This window comes from Balearica regulorum, chromosome 1 (genome assembly GCF_011004875.1).
Source record: "Balearica regulorum gibbericeps isolate bBalReg1 chromosome 1, bBalReg1.pri, whole genome shotgun sequence".
NCBI lineage: Eukaryota > Metazoa > Chordata > Aves > Gruiformes > Gruidae > Balearica > Balearica regulorum.
In genome coordinates this window covers 22,834,317-22,848,319 of record NC_046184.1, presented here as the reverse complement: position 1 = coordinate 22,848,319, position 14,003 = coordinate 22,834,317, and the positions used below count along the sequence as shown (strand labels likewise).

The 14,003-nt window shown below is 40.9% G+C and overlaps 1 protein-coding gene across 9 annotated transcripts in view; it reads left to right on the top strand.

Moving 5' to 3' along the window:
- Positions 1 to 13,464, top strand: part of PLXNB2 (plexin B2) — a 257,923-nt gene extending 244,459 nt beyond the window's left edge. For all 9 annotated transcript variants that reach the window (XM_075742895.1, XM_075742891.1, XM_075742862.1 and 6 more), the window contains 7 exons: positions 2,690 to 2,844; positions 4,475 to 4,635; positions 5,219 to 5,366; positions 5,846 to 5,910; positions 6,617 to 6,692; positions 8,669 to 8,743; positions 11,565 to 13,464. In XM_075742895.1, coding sequence (XP_075599010.1) covers positions 2,690 to 2,844; positions 4,475 to 4,635; positions 5,219 to 5,366; positions 5,846 to 5,910; positions 6,617 to 6,692; positions 8,669 to 8,743; positions 11,565 to 11,669 — 785 coding nt within the window. In that variant the 3' untranslated portion in view covers positions 11,670 to 13,464. The remainder of the gene's footprint in view (positions 1 to 2,689; positions 2,845 to 4,474; positions 4,636 to 5,218; positions 5,367 to 5,845; positions 5,911 to 6,616; positions 6,693 to 8,668; positions 8,744 to 11,564) is intronic.
- Positions 13,465 to 14,003: the final 539 nt, after the last annotated feature.

Here is a 14,003-nt window from a genome sequence, read left to right as displayed (position 1 = left end):
GCCAGAGGGTTGCAGATGAGAAATACTGATTAGCAGATTGTGTAGGGCAGCCCTTCCTTCACCTCCATGGAGCAGTGTATTCACAGGGGGGAGGAGATTGGAAGGAAGCTAATTTTCTGCAAGCCATGCAAGGGGAAAGGGGCTGCAGTTCCTGTCACCATCTCACTTGCCTACATCATGGTTACATCATGGTTCATACCACTATAATTAGTCAGTGCAGTCAACATTTAACATTAACCCCCCCAGCATTATTTTATATTGGCCAAAGAATGCCCAAGGGCCAAGACAAAGTGTTCGGGGGAAAGCATTCGACCCAGTGGGCACAGTCTCCCCGCTTACGGCTTGACGCATAATGTGGCTACCGCAATAAAAAGGAGGTGTTTTCCCCTGTGTTTTATTTTGTTCACCTCCTACTTTTCCATTGGGGAAAATATTATCTCACAGAAATGTTATTTTCTCTTAGCAACCGTACTGCTTACATGTTTTGTTGCCCCATGTTCTGAATTTCTCTTCCTCTTTCCTCCTGCTATTTTTAGCAATGAAGTGGGATCTTTGTATTGCAAAAGTTCATCTAGTTGAGCTGTAGTCTCTTAATCCCTACTTTCTTATGAAATAACTACTACTTCACTAGTAGTCAATTCTGTTGTTGCTAAACAAACACGGGCCAGTAATCTTAGTACAAACCCCCTTGGTTGTTTTTCTTCTCCCCAAAGTTAAATTGGGCCATGTACCATCAGGAGGGCAGAGAGAGGATAAATTCCTTTGAATCAAAGAGGAAGCAGAAGTGTACCAAGCGGCTGACAGAAGGCTGGAAAATAGTGTCTGCTCTAACTGCGTGGTTTGATCTATTAATTTACAAAAGTAAACAACAGGCATTGCAAAAGAAATTCCAGGCTTTAGGCCCACCAGTGGTTCTTATTGTACTGGCGGATGATTGCTGTGATGGTATCGATTGCGAAATCGCAGCTGCCTCAAAATAAAGTGATAGCTTTTATTTCTTTCTTGCTTCATTCACATTAACTTCTAAGTCAAATTAAGGACTCTCAGAGGACAACGTGATTTAATGTGGGATTTATTTTTTTTCCTACCTGGTTAAAAAGAAGTAAAGGCCCCAGAAGACTGCATAGCTAATGCTTTTCATGAGGATATATAAAGTAGATTCAAGCAGAAGTGTTGGTTTGGCCAGATTACACATAAATGTTATTTTCCCCTGTGATGTAAAATATTGAACATACATGCAAGCTGGTAAATTTAATGGAGGTGTTGAGGAACTTAATTAATAAACTACTGTGGCCAAATATATGAAAGGACAAAATTAATGCAATTAGAAACTGATATTTTCTACTCTTAACTGGGATTCGGTTACATTAGATACATATATTAAAGCATAAAACTTAGCAGTAATGCAAAACAATTTGTGCAATAGGGCTGAATCACAGTTTTTATGGGGAAAATAACTTTTACATTTTAAAGACGTCAATGATTTTAAATGCACTGATTAAGTAACTTTCACTGGAAAAACGCCATTGATTTTGGGGACTATGCCAAGTAGGTATAAAAATTCAGAAATTAAAGAAAAAACAAGCAAAACCAGGAGGCTTGAAACTAAGTTTGTGACACAGAATCTTCTTTCAGGGGGTATTAATTGCAAGTTAAAACAATTGTATCATCTCTTTTAGAACTGTTCATAACAAAAAGTTCTCAAGCATAGAGTTTGTCTGAACATTCACGTGGATGCTGAAATGTGAGGCTCCCTTTATTCCACCGCGTGGTCATGGAACTAAGCTTAGGGCCCGGATGCAAGGCCAAGGCATGGATATAGCGTAGCAAGGCGCTGTAATCAGATGAGCTGCCAGAAGCATCCAGGAGCTTACTTCTGTTTCCACTGTACAGTAACAGACTTGGTGTGAGTCTCTTTCTCTGGTTGAAGCTATGAATGCTGACAAACAAATGTTTTAAGAATCTTATTATAATGGAGTCTGAGTTTGCTGCAGTCATTACCTGTCTAATGGAGTTCACGTCCTCTCCACAAAGGGATGCATTTTTCCTCCTTTCAGCTACAAAGTCAAGTGATGCTGGTCAAATGCCGATAAAGGCAGATCTGAACTGAGGTACCATACTTTGAATTCAGCAATTAGGGTGAAAATGTAAATTGTAATGGTGATAAATAGAAAAAAGATTGATATCATAAATGCTTAAATTGCCACTGCCAAATTCACCAAAGCTGCTACAATATCTTGTCTTGTACCTGAAGCAGGCTATGGCTACCTTTTCAGTGGTGGCTGTCAGGTCGGACCTAGCTGAATTTCTGTAACTTGATCATGTCTCTGAGAATTCGCAAAGGAGTAGAGTATTTCACTGGACCTCAAAAAAATACACATACTGTGCTTACGTGACTGAACAGGAGTTTCCTTATTGTGTGATTCCTTCCTTTCCCTTTGCTCTTGACAAAAGCAAGCCGCAATCCTACTTCAGTGCTGCTTTTCCAGCTTATGTATTATTTAGCATTTAGTACTTGAGTTATATATGTTGGACAGGAACAGAATAATCTAGATCCTCTTGGCAAGAGAAAAGGTAAGTTAAGGATAGTGAACAAGGATCTTACCTGTATATAAGTATTATGATTATTGTCATGTTGCTGATTAGGGTGTGGGGTATTTTTTGTAATTATTCCAATTACTGTTTCTAGGGCATGCACTCCTGGAAGATGAAAATAAAGTCTGGCATCTCGTCCGGCCAGTAGATGAAATAGATGAAGGTAAATCAAAGCGGGGCAGCGTGAAAGAAAAAGAGAGGACCAAAGCTATTACAGAAATCTACCTGACCAGACTTCTCTCTGTGAAGGTAGGGCTCAGCTGTGCCACAGTTACACCTTACTTCTATAGGTTTTGAGGTACAACTGAAGAAAATGCTGCAACTATTGGTAATGCATTTGGCTGCAATTTTGAATATGTCTCATGTACATACAAGCTGGTGTTCAGGGCTTCAAGTGATTAATATGCCCTGAGGAACATTACTGGGAAAGAGATAAAGTGTAAGTTCTGATCAAAGCTGAGAACCATGGTTATGTATTCGTTAAATAAGGATTTTTCTTGCAAGACAAAGATGGATATTCTTCTCTGTGCCACCTGTTTAGATAATATTCTTTTGGGTTTTGTTTTGAACCAAATGCTTTATAAACTGCTACAGAGCCTTATATTTCCCTGGTTTTGTTTGTGACCAATGCTGTGGTATAATCTAGAAAAAATAATAAAAAAGTTTTCAAATAACAATAGTCCTCTTAGAGTATTTTTAGTGCTCATACTGCAGAATGGATCACAATCAAAATAATTTTGTGAAACATTCCTCCTTGCAGAAAGAACTTAGAATAACGCATTCAATGATGCTAAAGCCAGGTTCCTGATGAAAACAAGGGTGACCTGACTCCAGCTAAGGCCGTTTGTCCATGTGTGAAAGTGGATGTGAAGGAAAGTCTGCGTATAGATGACACAGACTCAGGACAAAGAGCCAGCAGAGAGCCATGCAATAGTCCCTTTTCTATTCCCAGTAGCCAGTTTATAGATTATTACCAGTCTGGAGCTTTACTAACTCATATGGAGCTGGTGAGGTGTGGTGGCTGGGACCACAGCTACCCGTCCAACCCAAGGACTGTCGATGTGTCCTTGCTGACAGCAGAGTGGCTTAGGGCTCCTTGCCTTCTCGGTCTCTGCCCTGTTCTGCGGCTGGCAGCTGGAGTGACAGCGAGACAGAGGATGCAGCCCTTCAAACATGTCCACAGGGCCAGCCAGCTGGCGGGGACAAACTGCATGTGGCCTCAACAGGGTGATCTCTAAAACAAGGGGACACAGTCTCTGAGGTCCAGGCAGGTGCAGGAATCCAGCCAAGCACACAGTTCTCCTGGGGACACTTCACTCCTTGGGCTCGGTGCAGCTCATGGAGCTGGACCAGGCTGGGTGTCTGACAAGACCCAAGTGCTTGCCCTTAAACAAAAAGTCAAATGGTCACTCGTACTTGTCCTCTCATTCTGTTCCTAAAAATTGCGTGGTGCTCTAGAGTCAGAGAAACTGGAGGAGGGAAGCTGCAAAATCATTAAAAAATGACTAACAATTATTTTATGTGCACAACGACCCTGAAGTGTAAATGTATTGTATACTTAGCAACCAGTTTCTGTTTCTTCTATCAAGCAGAAAGCACACCTTTCTGTGAAAATTGTGAAATAGTTGGCGAAGTCGCAACCTTTCAAGCTAGAACATCAAATTGTTCTCTAGAAAGTCTTTACTGTATTGGCACTTTGCAAGGTCACTGCACTAAGAAGTTGCTTGGGTTTTGTCACCTGGTTCCCTTGGCACTCAGGATGAAGGCCATCAGTGACTGCAACTGGCTGTTAGTGTCAATAGGAATAAAAGACTCTTGGATGCTACTGAGTTCAGCCTGTAACACAAATGTAATAGATTTTTTTAAAATTTGCTTTTAGGGGACACTTCAGCAGTTTGTAGATAACTTCTTTCATAGCGTGCTCAACTCAAACCATGTGGTGCCCCCAGCTGTGAAATATTTCTTCGATTTTCTTGATGAGCAAGCAGAAAAACACGATATCAAGGATGAAGATACCATTCACATCTGGAAAACAAACAGGTGCGGTATGAACAGAGTAATATTTGTATTGCAGAGAAATGAGAGTGTAATTCCCAGGTATGTACTGGCACTCGTACCACAAATCAGACTAAAGGTCATTTATAATTCTCAGAATCATTTTAATTGAGATAATATATTTATGTGATCAAAAGGATTCCCTGTAAGCTTAGAAGCTGCAAAAATGAAACCAGCCTACCTATGGGGCTGTCACTGGCAGATTTACTGCTTTTTGTCCTCCCTCAGAGAAGAGGAAAGCAAGAGGCAAGTGGGACTAGATTTACCTGTCAAAGCACAAAATCTAATAAAATACTCCTCGGGTAGTTTCTCTAACCACGCAGACATCTTTTGCTATTTTGAGGCACTCAAGATTCTTCTCGTACGACTTTGTGAGAGATGGAAAGGCTTGTTTTTCAGACATGGAAACGAGACAACAGATAGCTTGTATAAATGTTGAAATATAAAATTAAGCTTCACTGTTGTGAGGAGATCAAAATGCAAAAGCCGTACTTAATTTCATCTGATTTGCTTGTTGTAGATCATTTATCATGTAAAAAAGATGATTTATGTTTTTCCTTGCTTTCAGCCTGCCTCTTAGATTCTGGGTAAACATACTGAAAAATCCCCATTTCATCTTCGATGTTCATGTTCACGAAGTAGTGGATGCTTCCTTGTCAGTCATTGCACAGACTTTCATGGATGCTTGCACAAGAACAGAGCACAAATTGAGCAGAGTAAGTGATTTGCATTCTACATCTTGACTACGCTCATGCCTGACAAGACGAAGGGCACCCTCATAGACAATACCCATTCTCTGAGGAGATACAGCCTTGATAGTTTCTTTTTCAGTTTTATAATGAAGTTAGCATCTCACCATTTAACAGGTTGGTGAATGTGTCAGTGTTACTGTGTAGTCTGCCAATTGATATTTATAAAAAGGAGAAAATAGCAACTGCTTTTAAAAAGCAAGTTTAAGAACTGATTATTTCATGCCCACCAATGATTTAGTATCCTCTTGCACTGATATATTTGTAAAACTCAACGGTAATGCTGTGTGCAGACTTAATCCTTTTAGGGCATGATGTTATCCCACCGATGTTAATAAGCATCCAAATGTTAATATCCGTAAAGCTCAGGTGCATGTGAATATAAAGGCTTGACCTTAAGTCCTTGACTTTCTTTTTCTTTTCTTTTTTTCTTTTAAATTTTTCAGGATTCTCCAAGTAATAAATTACTTTACGCGAAAGAAATCTCTAACTATAAGAAAATGGTGGAAGAGTAAGTATAGACTCTTTTCATGCGTATTTTGAGTTGTTAGGGCTTTTAGCCTGCGCTGGAGGAAAAGTGACTGCTGACGTAGTCAAAGTCAACTGTCAGAAATTTGACACCTGAATGTTAAAACATTCCCTTGGTGGCAGCGTTGGCAGGGTTGAGAGGGAGTGCTGTTGTGACCCAGCGCTTGTCCATGTCTGCGCAGACAGATGGATAGATTTATGCAGGAGAAAACATGATGCAGTTTCCTGCGGTGGGTGTTGTTACCTGTATGATCTGTCTAACCAAGGCTGCACTTCCATAACTCAGCAGAGATCAAATCCTGAAAACATTTTCACAAATACATTTTTTCTATTCCATCTCTGACTTTATTAATTTACTAATTGGCAATTCTGTGAATGCCATGGAAGATCTGCCGTAGGACAAAACTCTTGCTAGCTGATGACTTCAAAAGTTTGAAGACCTAAAATAATCATCGGCTGCAATTAAAAATAGATTTCTTTCCTGTGGTATGGCCCTGTATGATTTGCCTCTGTTGTGAAGGTACTAATGACTGTTGGAAGGCAGGATTACTGCCAGTTGTTGGCCTGTTGTGGTAGTGCGTCTCCTGCATTATTAGGAAGCATGTTTAAAATAATTGCAAAATTGAAAGAATTACCAGAAAACTAGAGTGTATTTCACCTGTTTGAAAGTCTGTTTTCATCTGTTGCAGTTACTACAAAGGTATTCGTCAGATGGTGCCAGTTAGTGACCAAGACATGAATACCCATCTAGCAGAGATTTCTAGGGTAAGAATAAATTCCATTTCCTTGTCCTGAAATTGGAGCCAAGTATAGCACTGTTTTTCATTTTCTTCTCTTTCTAACTCAATGAGTGGGTTTTTTGTATGTGCAAACATCAGATGAGTTATTTCATAAATCTCTGAAATATATCTGTTTAGTGCAGTCGTTCCTTTTAGCCCTTTGAAATGTAGATTATTGAATGGAAGCAAGAATGGTTATCATCACTGATCTATCCGAGTGATGTAGGTGCCAGAGCAAAGCGTTTGGATTTTTTCACACCCATTGTGGAAAAATCATAGCGCTCTTGAATGGTGTTTTCTCTCTGCAGCAAGTAGAGGATTTTTAGCATCGATCATACTGATAACAAGTAATGCCAGAATTCAGAGTGCAAAAATTAGATTCCAGAAATGAAAGGGGAGGCAGTTACGTTAAGTACAGCCTGGTTTAGAGCTGTCTGTATGAGGGCAATACTTCTGCTTTACTCTGCGTGTGAGAAGCTCACCATGTGGTCCCTCAGTGGCACTTTTTCTTTTTGCATTATAGGTTATTGGGGGCCACTGCTCACGGAGAAGAGCAAAGGGGGGTGGTTGCTCACTGGGGACTCTGGTTGGAGACTGGTGGAGCAAAGATACGACAAAACCTGCTTTGATCTTGAAAGAGCCTGTCCGCTCTGCAGCTCAGCTTAGCTAGAGCAGGCTCGTGCCTTTGAAGCACTCGATTTAACTTGGAGAACCAGGAGAGGCCCTCACCGGTCTTAAAAGATGTTGTTTAGCCTGAGCAAAGAGGCAGTGCACTTACTGGCTGGTTCACTCATTTGCTTAATTTAGTTGAAGAGTTCTAGCGTAAGGAGGACGTTTGGGGAATTTTTGTGGTTTGTTTATTTCGGTGCCCTTAGGACTTAACATTTAGCAGATCAACGTCCTCATGAGAGCATTTCTATTTTCAGTCATTCACTACAAAACTCATCTGCAGTGACATTTCATTTTCCGGTTCATTTTATTTATTACACAACTTGAGATGTATATAAAATTAAAACCTTTGGTGATTAAAAGTAAATTCATTAGAATGTTTTAACGTCAGCAGAATATGTTGGTCCTTTCTATTTACATTATAAATTATGATAAAAATTAACATGGAAGGAGTGGTAGAACATTGCAAATTTTGACCAGCTCTAGAAGTGACTTTTATAGAGCAAGGAAAGATGGATGTTTCTCTGCTGCTTTATGTCTTGGGTAATCATTTATGCCAGTAGCAATATTTTGCAATTCTTCATTTTCTTAACTAACTTAAAGACTAAAGGCATGGCTAGAGACTTGAGCCCTGTGCATTTGAATGAAAACCATCATTTAGACAGGTAGAGCACATTCACTAAATGAGTTAAATGTTACGGGTGAGGGAGGAAGAGGTAATGGAAGGGTTATTTCCTGCTTCATTTAGAGTCCCTTTCCTCTCTGTCTCTCTCTCCCCTTTTCATCTTCGTGATTCAGATGGCTTTTTCCAAATGTGCTCACGATCTTGATGAGCTACACCTTTGCTGTAGTGAGGTGTGCATAATTTCAAAGAGTTAAAAAGAGCTGGAGAAAGGATGTCAAACAGCCATGAGAGTGACAGAACCAGTGCTTAGTATCTCAACAATACATAGATTGCACTGAGTAAATGCTTTAGTTATATATACTCATGTTGTTAACAGATGTTTGAGCTGTACTCTGTGGTTTGACGTTGAGTTCAAAATATTTTCCACCTCCAGTGTTAGAGTCGTGGACAGGCTGGAAAAACACCAACGGGAAAGTCTTGATCTAAAAATCACCAAACAAAAGTTTTCTCCCCCCTCTTTTCTGCCCCAACTGTCATTTAACAAAAATAACAGGATGCAGAGCTTGCATTCGGAAATCTTGTATATTGTTTCCAACAGTTGTGCATAACTTTCAGCTGTCTGTGATCACATTTTGACATGTTTGCTGCCCGCTTGTGTTGTTTAACAGGCACATACCGATTCCTTAAATACGCTTGTGGCTCTACACCAACTCTACCAGTATACCAACAAATACTATGATGAGGTAAGTTGCAGCTTTTATTGTCATTTTTTAATAATATTAATGGTAAAAAGTTATGAAGGCTAACATCAGTCTAAAGGAACAACTTCCGGAATTCCCTGGATAATCAGGTAAAAGCAATGCTAGGCAGAGAGCTCTAATTATACGCCTTGCTTGGCAATTACAGTGGTCAAAGGTGTGTTCTTATAAATGAACAATTTCATTATGGACTATTCCTAAGAATTAGGACATAAGAATGTCACCGAGCAAAAAGTAGTTGTCAGAGCTATATCAGATTTCAAGGGTGGTTTTTTAGGAACAACCCATTAAACTTGTTTTGCTTGTAGGAAGCAGCTTGTGGGGCTGTGCCTTTTTTATTAGTTAAGATGCACTTAAAACTTCCATGCATGCTGCCGTCCCTGTTTTGCTGTGCCAAATGAAGTGCCTGCCCAAGGTAAACCAAAGTAGAGTAACTTGAATATAGCCTGATTCCAAAAGAGGCTCACAGATTCAGCCCAAAATGATTCTTGGGTTCTTCACGCCCTGTGGAACGGGGGACAAAGAATACCCAGTGTAGCTGGGCTGTGGCTCTCCAAACTTAATCTGAAAACAAAAAGAGAGAAGGAAACTTTTATTCTGAGGTTTCCATGGAAATGAATGTCACCAGAAAACTCTCAGAATTAAATCAAAGCAAGTAAGAACAGATGCTGAATCGAAAAGGAGTACAGCACATGTGAGCTCTCTTCGGTTTGTCTTGCACCTCAGCACAGCTCATGTTTTCACTTACATTTAGCACTAAAGACAGTGAGTCTCATCCTCAGCTTCACTGCAGCTGCTTTATGCAGGAGCAGCCAGCCTGTCGCAGCTTTAAAACAGATGTAAGCAGGGAAAATCGAATCACCCTGCGAAGTCTTGCAACGAGGGGCAGTAGGGGAAGCAGCCAGAGGGATGCAGGCCAACCAGATGGTGTTGGTTTCCTCACCCCTTGTCCCCATCGCTAACTGAGCTGGCTGTCAGCGCCTCCCCCAATGCATCCCTGGGCTGACCTCTTACAGAAACGCTCAGGGACCCCCGATGACAGATGAACCATAAAGCCCTGATTCTTCCACACCCCGTGTCCCTTGCTTCCACCCGTGGTTTCATGTTTGGTGGCAGGCACAGGTGGAACCTGTGGTCACCAGCCTGTGGGACTCCACCGGTGGCAGGCCAGCAAAGCCCAGCGTAGCTGCAGCTCTTCCTTTCACATACATCACTGTGTAACAACAAGGTGCGTCTGATGAAAACGCTGCTAATTCAGAGTTATGAAGATAATCTGTCAAGAACCATTCAGTAAAATTAATCGAGCTTATTTATTTTCCATGAAAATGTTTTAATTTGCATAAATTGGAACATTTTGCAGCTGCCCTTGTCTTTATTACTGATGCAGTGGTTCCCAGCATGCGCTGTACCTTCTGCATCTCTGCAGGGCTTGACAATGACTAAGTGGGTACATTCTAATTGTCCACATTTATATGAAGGATATATTCACCAGCAGAGATAATCATGAATTATTTAGTCTAGATGTGAGGAGTTACAACTAGATGCAATTGTTTAAATTAAGGGAACAATACCAAATTAAATTAGGCCCAATTTAAATAACTGTAATAAGTGTTTATTAACTCTGTCTTGTAAGAATGTTTTCACACTTTAAAAACAAATCCATTAAAATAATTATTTCTAAACAAATTTGCTCCAGTGTTTGAAACTCGAATGCTATAGCAGCCTTCTAAGTGAAATTATTGGCTAGATTGATCCTGGCTGCACTGATCTCCATTGCCAGTGATGTGCAAGGAGCGGTGGGAACCCCGGGTAGTGACAGGCAAACTCTATTTCTCCAGTTCTTGTACTTGCAAGTTTATATAGTGTTTAAACAGAGCTGAAGGTTTCTGCTCGATTACAGGGTCTGACTTTTATTAATAAAGCAGTTCTAGAAAACGTGTAACACATTCTTCTAATGGAGAAATCTAATAGTCAGTGGAGAAGTTACCCTGAAGGATGGTGGAAATGAAAACCTTTCGAAACCTTTGAAATTTGATCTTGAGAAGCCCTAAAAAACTCCATTTGAAGAAAAGCCTTCTCATAACAGTTGACCTTTTCTAGCTCGTGTTTTCAAATCCCTTGTGTCTTAGCGCCATACCTTCCCATATATACATTCTGTACAGCAGAGGCTGCGCACGGGGGGCTGTGGGGCTGCTCTGACGAGCTCTTTGCTTCCTGAGCTACGCGGTGCTGGGCCGGAGTCTCGGCAATTCTTGGCGAGAGCCGAAGCGAAGCTGCCGGCAGCTCCCTGACGCCGCGGCCAGGCTCCTTCCTTCATCGTATTGCCTATAGCCACAAGAGACCTTGTGTTGCCCTACCTAATGCCAGTGCATGGACCACCCAGGAGCTCCTCACAATCAAAGCTCATGGGGACGGGGCTTAATTACTGCTGGTAAATGACCCTGAAGCTTTGTAGGGTGCACTGTAATTAAAAGCAGTGTTTCTTAACTAGCTATAAAGACGTTTTTCCCTCTGCCTGCTCCATCTTGGAATGCAGCATTTCACAAGATAAAGTACTACCTATTAATTTGCTTGGATCCCAGCATAATGGGAAACATTACAGCAACTTAGATAAAGTAGCAGAGACGATCATTTCTGTTGCCTTTGTGTAAAAATAGAACATGAGGCTTACTGGATGGACTTTATCTTTGGTACAGGATGATGCAAAAGACTTTACAACCAAAGTAGTATCAAACACTTGGTCCGGGAACTATGTCGTATATTTTAAGCTAAATGATTCTAAACATTCTGTGTTTATTTCTTCCAGATTATAAATGCACTTGAAGAGGATCCAGCTGCACAAAAAATGCAGCTCGCCTTCCGTTTACAGCAAATAGCAGCTGCGTTAGAGAATAAAGTGACTGACCTTTGACTCAGAAGCCGCAATAAAGAAATCTGATCTGAAGATGTTCAAATTCATTCTTCCTGTTAAGGAAATAGTGTTCTATTTTTTAATGTATAATTACAACTTTAAATGAAAAATTTCATGTTTTTTTGATAGCAGAGGTGTAATGTAAAAAATTTTTACTGTAAATTATGCTTCTAATTAAAAGCTGTGTTGTGTGTAAATGAATCTTCTGTGGGAAAGAGAGTCCTTTGGTTGGGGCCAGGGTGGGGGGTGGAAGAAGGAAAACCTATAGTTTGTTTAATTTAGTAGAATCGAAGACATCAGCATTTAGAAGTCATTATGCAAGTAAATTCAGTACTCTAGCATCCTTTCTACATTAAGCAATATTTGTATTAGGAAACCAATAACATGCTCAGAGACACATGCAATATCCCCCTTTATTTTGATAACTGGAAATTGACTTCCACGTAGCTCTAAAACGTTGTCTGTGCTCGTAACGAACATCGGGAACAGCGTGTCTGATTTCTCTGCAAGACCCGAGAATGGGATTTGTTACCACACGCGGTTCTTAATGTTATTATTTATGTCCATGGTGATGCACAGTATTGCACCCACCACAGCTGGCTGCAACGGAAACAAGAGTAACGTCAATGTAGGAGGGTTCTACTGATAAAGTCTCATTCGGTTCAGAAATCACTGCAAAGAAGGAATTAGTCCTTAAAACTTTACAACTCTTTGTTATTATTGTGAGTTTTATGATATATGCTAATGTGCCTTACTTGTACTAATTCTGTGAATCTGATGAATGGTTTTGTAAAAAGAAGCAGATCGGAAAAAGAAGTATTTATGTGCTATTGAATGACTTTTGTGTGAAAAACATGACCAGCAGAATGCTTGTAATTAGCTGCTTGCCGAGAGTGTGCTGTTTAACATGATTTGATTATGTATAATATCTTATTTTAGAATGGTTCTGATGATTTTTTATTTGAATCTTCGAACTGTCCTAGAAATACCATCACTTGTTTCTATTGTATTTGTGATGTAAAATACTAGTATGATATTGGAAAAATCATATACCCGTCTATTGAAAACCACTCAGTCAGTTTTGAGCCTTGGAATGCTGCATTTGATTGAATACACATCATAACCCATAGCAAAGACAATTGAAATAACTCGTCAGAAAGTGTGTGTTTACAATATAGGTAAGCTCCATACAAATCCAAAAGTTAGGTACATCTTCTTAAATTGCTGCATTGCACATCAGAGAACTTTATTCCTCTTTGTCTCGCAAGTTTTTGGCAGTAAAGTAGCATTTTAATGAAGCGCTGCCATCTGTACTCCTTCGTTCGTTGTCCTGCCAAGCGCCCGGACTCTGCTGATTCTCAGCAAGCTAACGCAGTGTCTGCTGCCCGCTCTCCCTGCCCGGCACCTCGTCATACAGGGACTTTCACTGTTTGTTGATTAATTTTTTTTTTCCCTCTTTTTGAAAATTTCTTAGTATTTGTCAGTGGGCCTTTCCTTCAGTTTCTGGAAATCAGAAGCCTCGCCAGAACTGGTTTCCTGCCCAGTGGGCTGGGAGAGGTTTTTCATTCGCTTTGTACTCGACTTCTCGCATTTGTGTATAATCGTTCCTGAACCTGCCTGGGCTGTAAGTTATTTTACACTGTTTAGGACTGAGGTACATCACTTCTACGTAAAGGTGCTTTGCCTGCTACTCCTTCATCAACAAAGGCATCCTAATTTCATGGCTAATCTGTTTCTTTGTCCTTATTTGTAAATCCTGTTAATTGTAAATCAAATACAATGTTGTTTTTTTCCACCAAGTGTCATGGGATCTTTACTGAAATCGGGGGGGGGGGGGGGGGGGGGGGGGTTGTTGAAAGGGGTTTGTAATGCTTCCTCCAGGGTGACAGAGCAGCAGCGTCCATCAGTCTGCGGTTGGTAATGGAGGAGCACAGCACATCCCACAGATGGTACCCCTGACATCATGCCCTTTTTATGGGCATTCGCTCTGAAAAATGAGAGTACTCCTGAGAAGAGAGGATGTAGTGCAACATCCCGTAGCGAGGTCTTCTTGCCTGATGAAAATCCGTCTTGGGACCCAAAAGCCGATTAAAATACAGGCTCGGCAGCATCTCTCCAGAGAGATCAGAAAGCCCTGCTTGAGCAAGGCGGCCTTTCAGAGGGAACATTACGTATCTCCCACCACCCGTGGCCTGATGCAGAGCAGCTGCAGGCGACCACAAGCTGCCGTGGGCTGTGGCGATGCCGTAGCACGATCTTTCTTACCTGTTAGACAGGCGCATGGGTCTGCGGCACGTGCGAGTTCATTGTGGATCCGTTGGTCGCTCTTTGGTG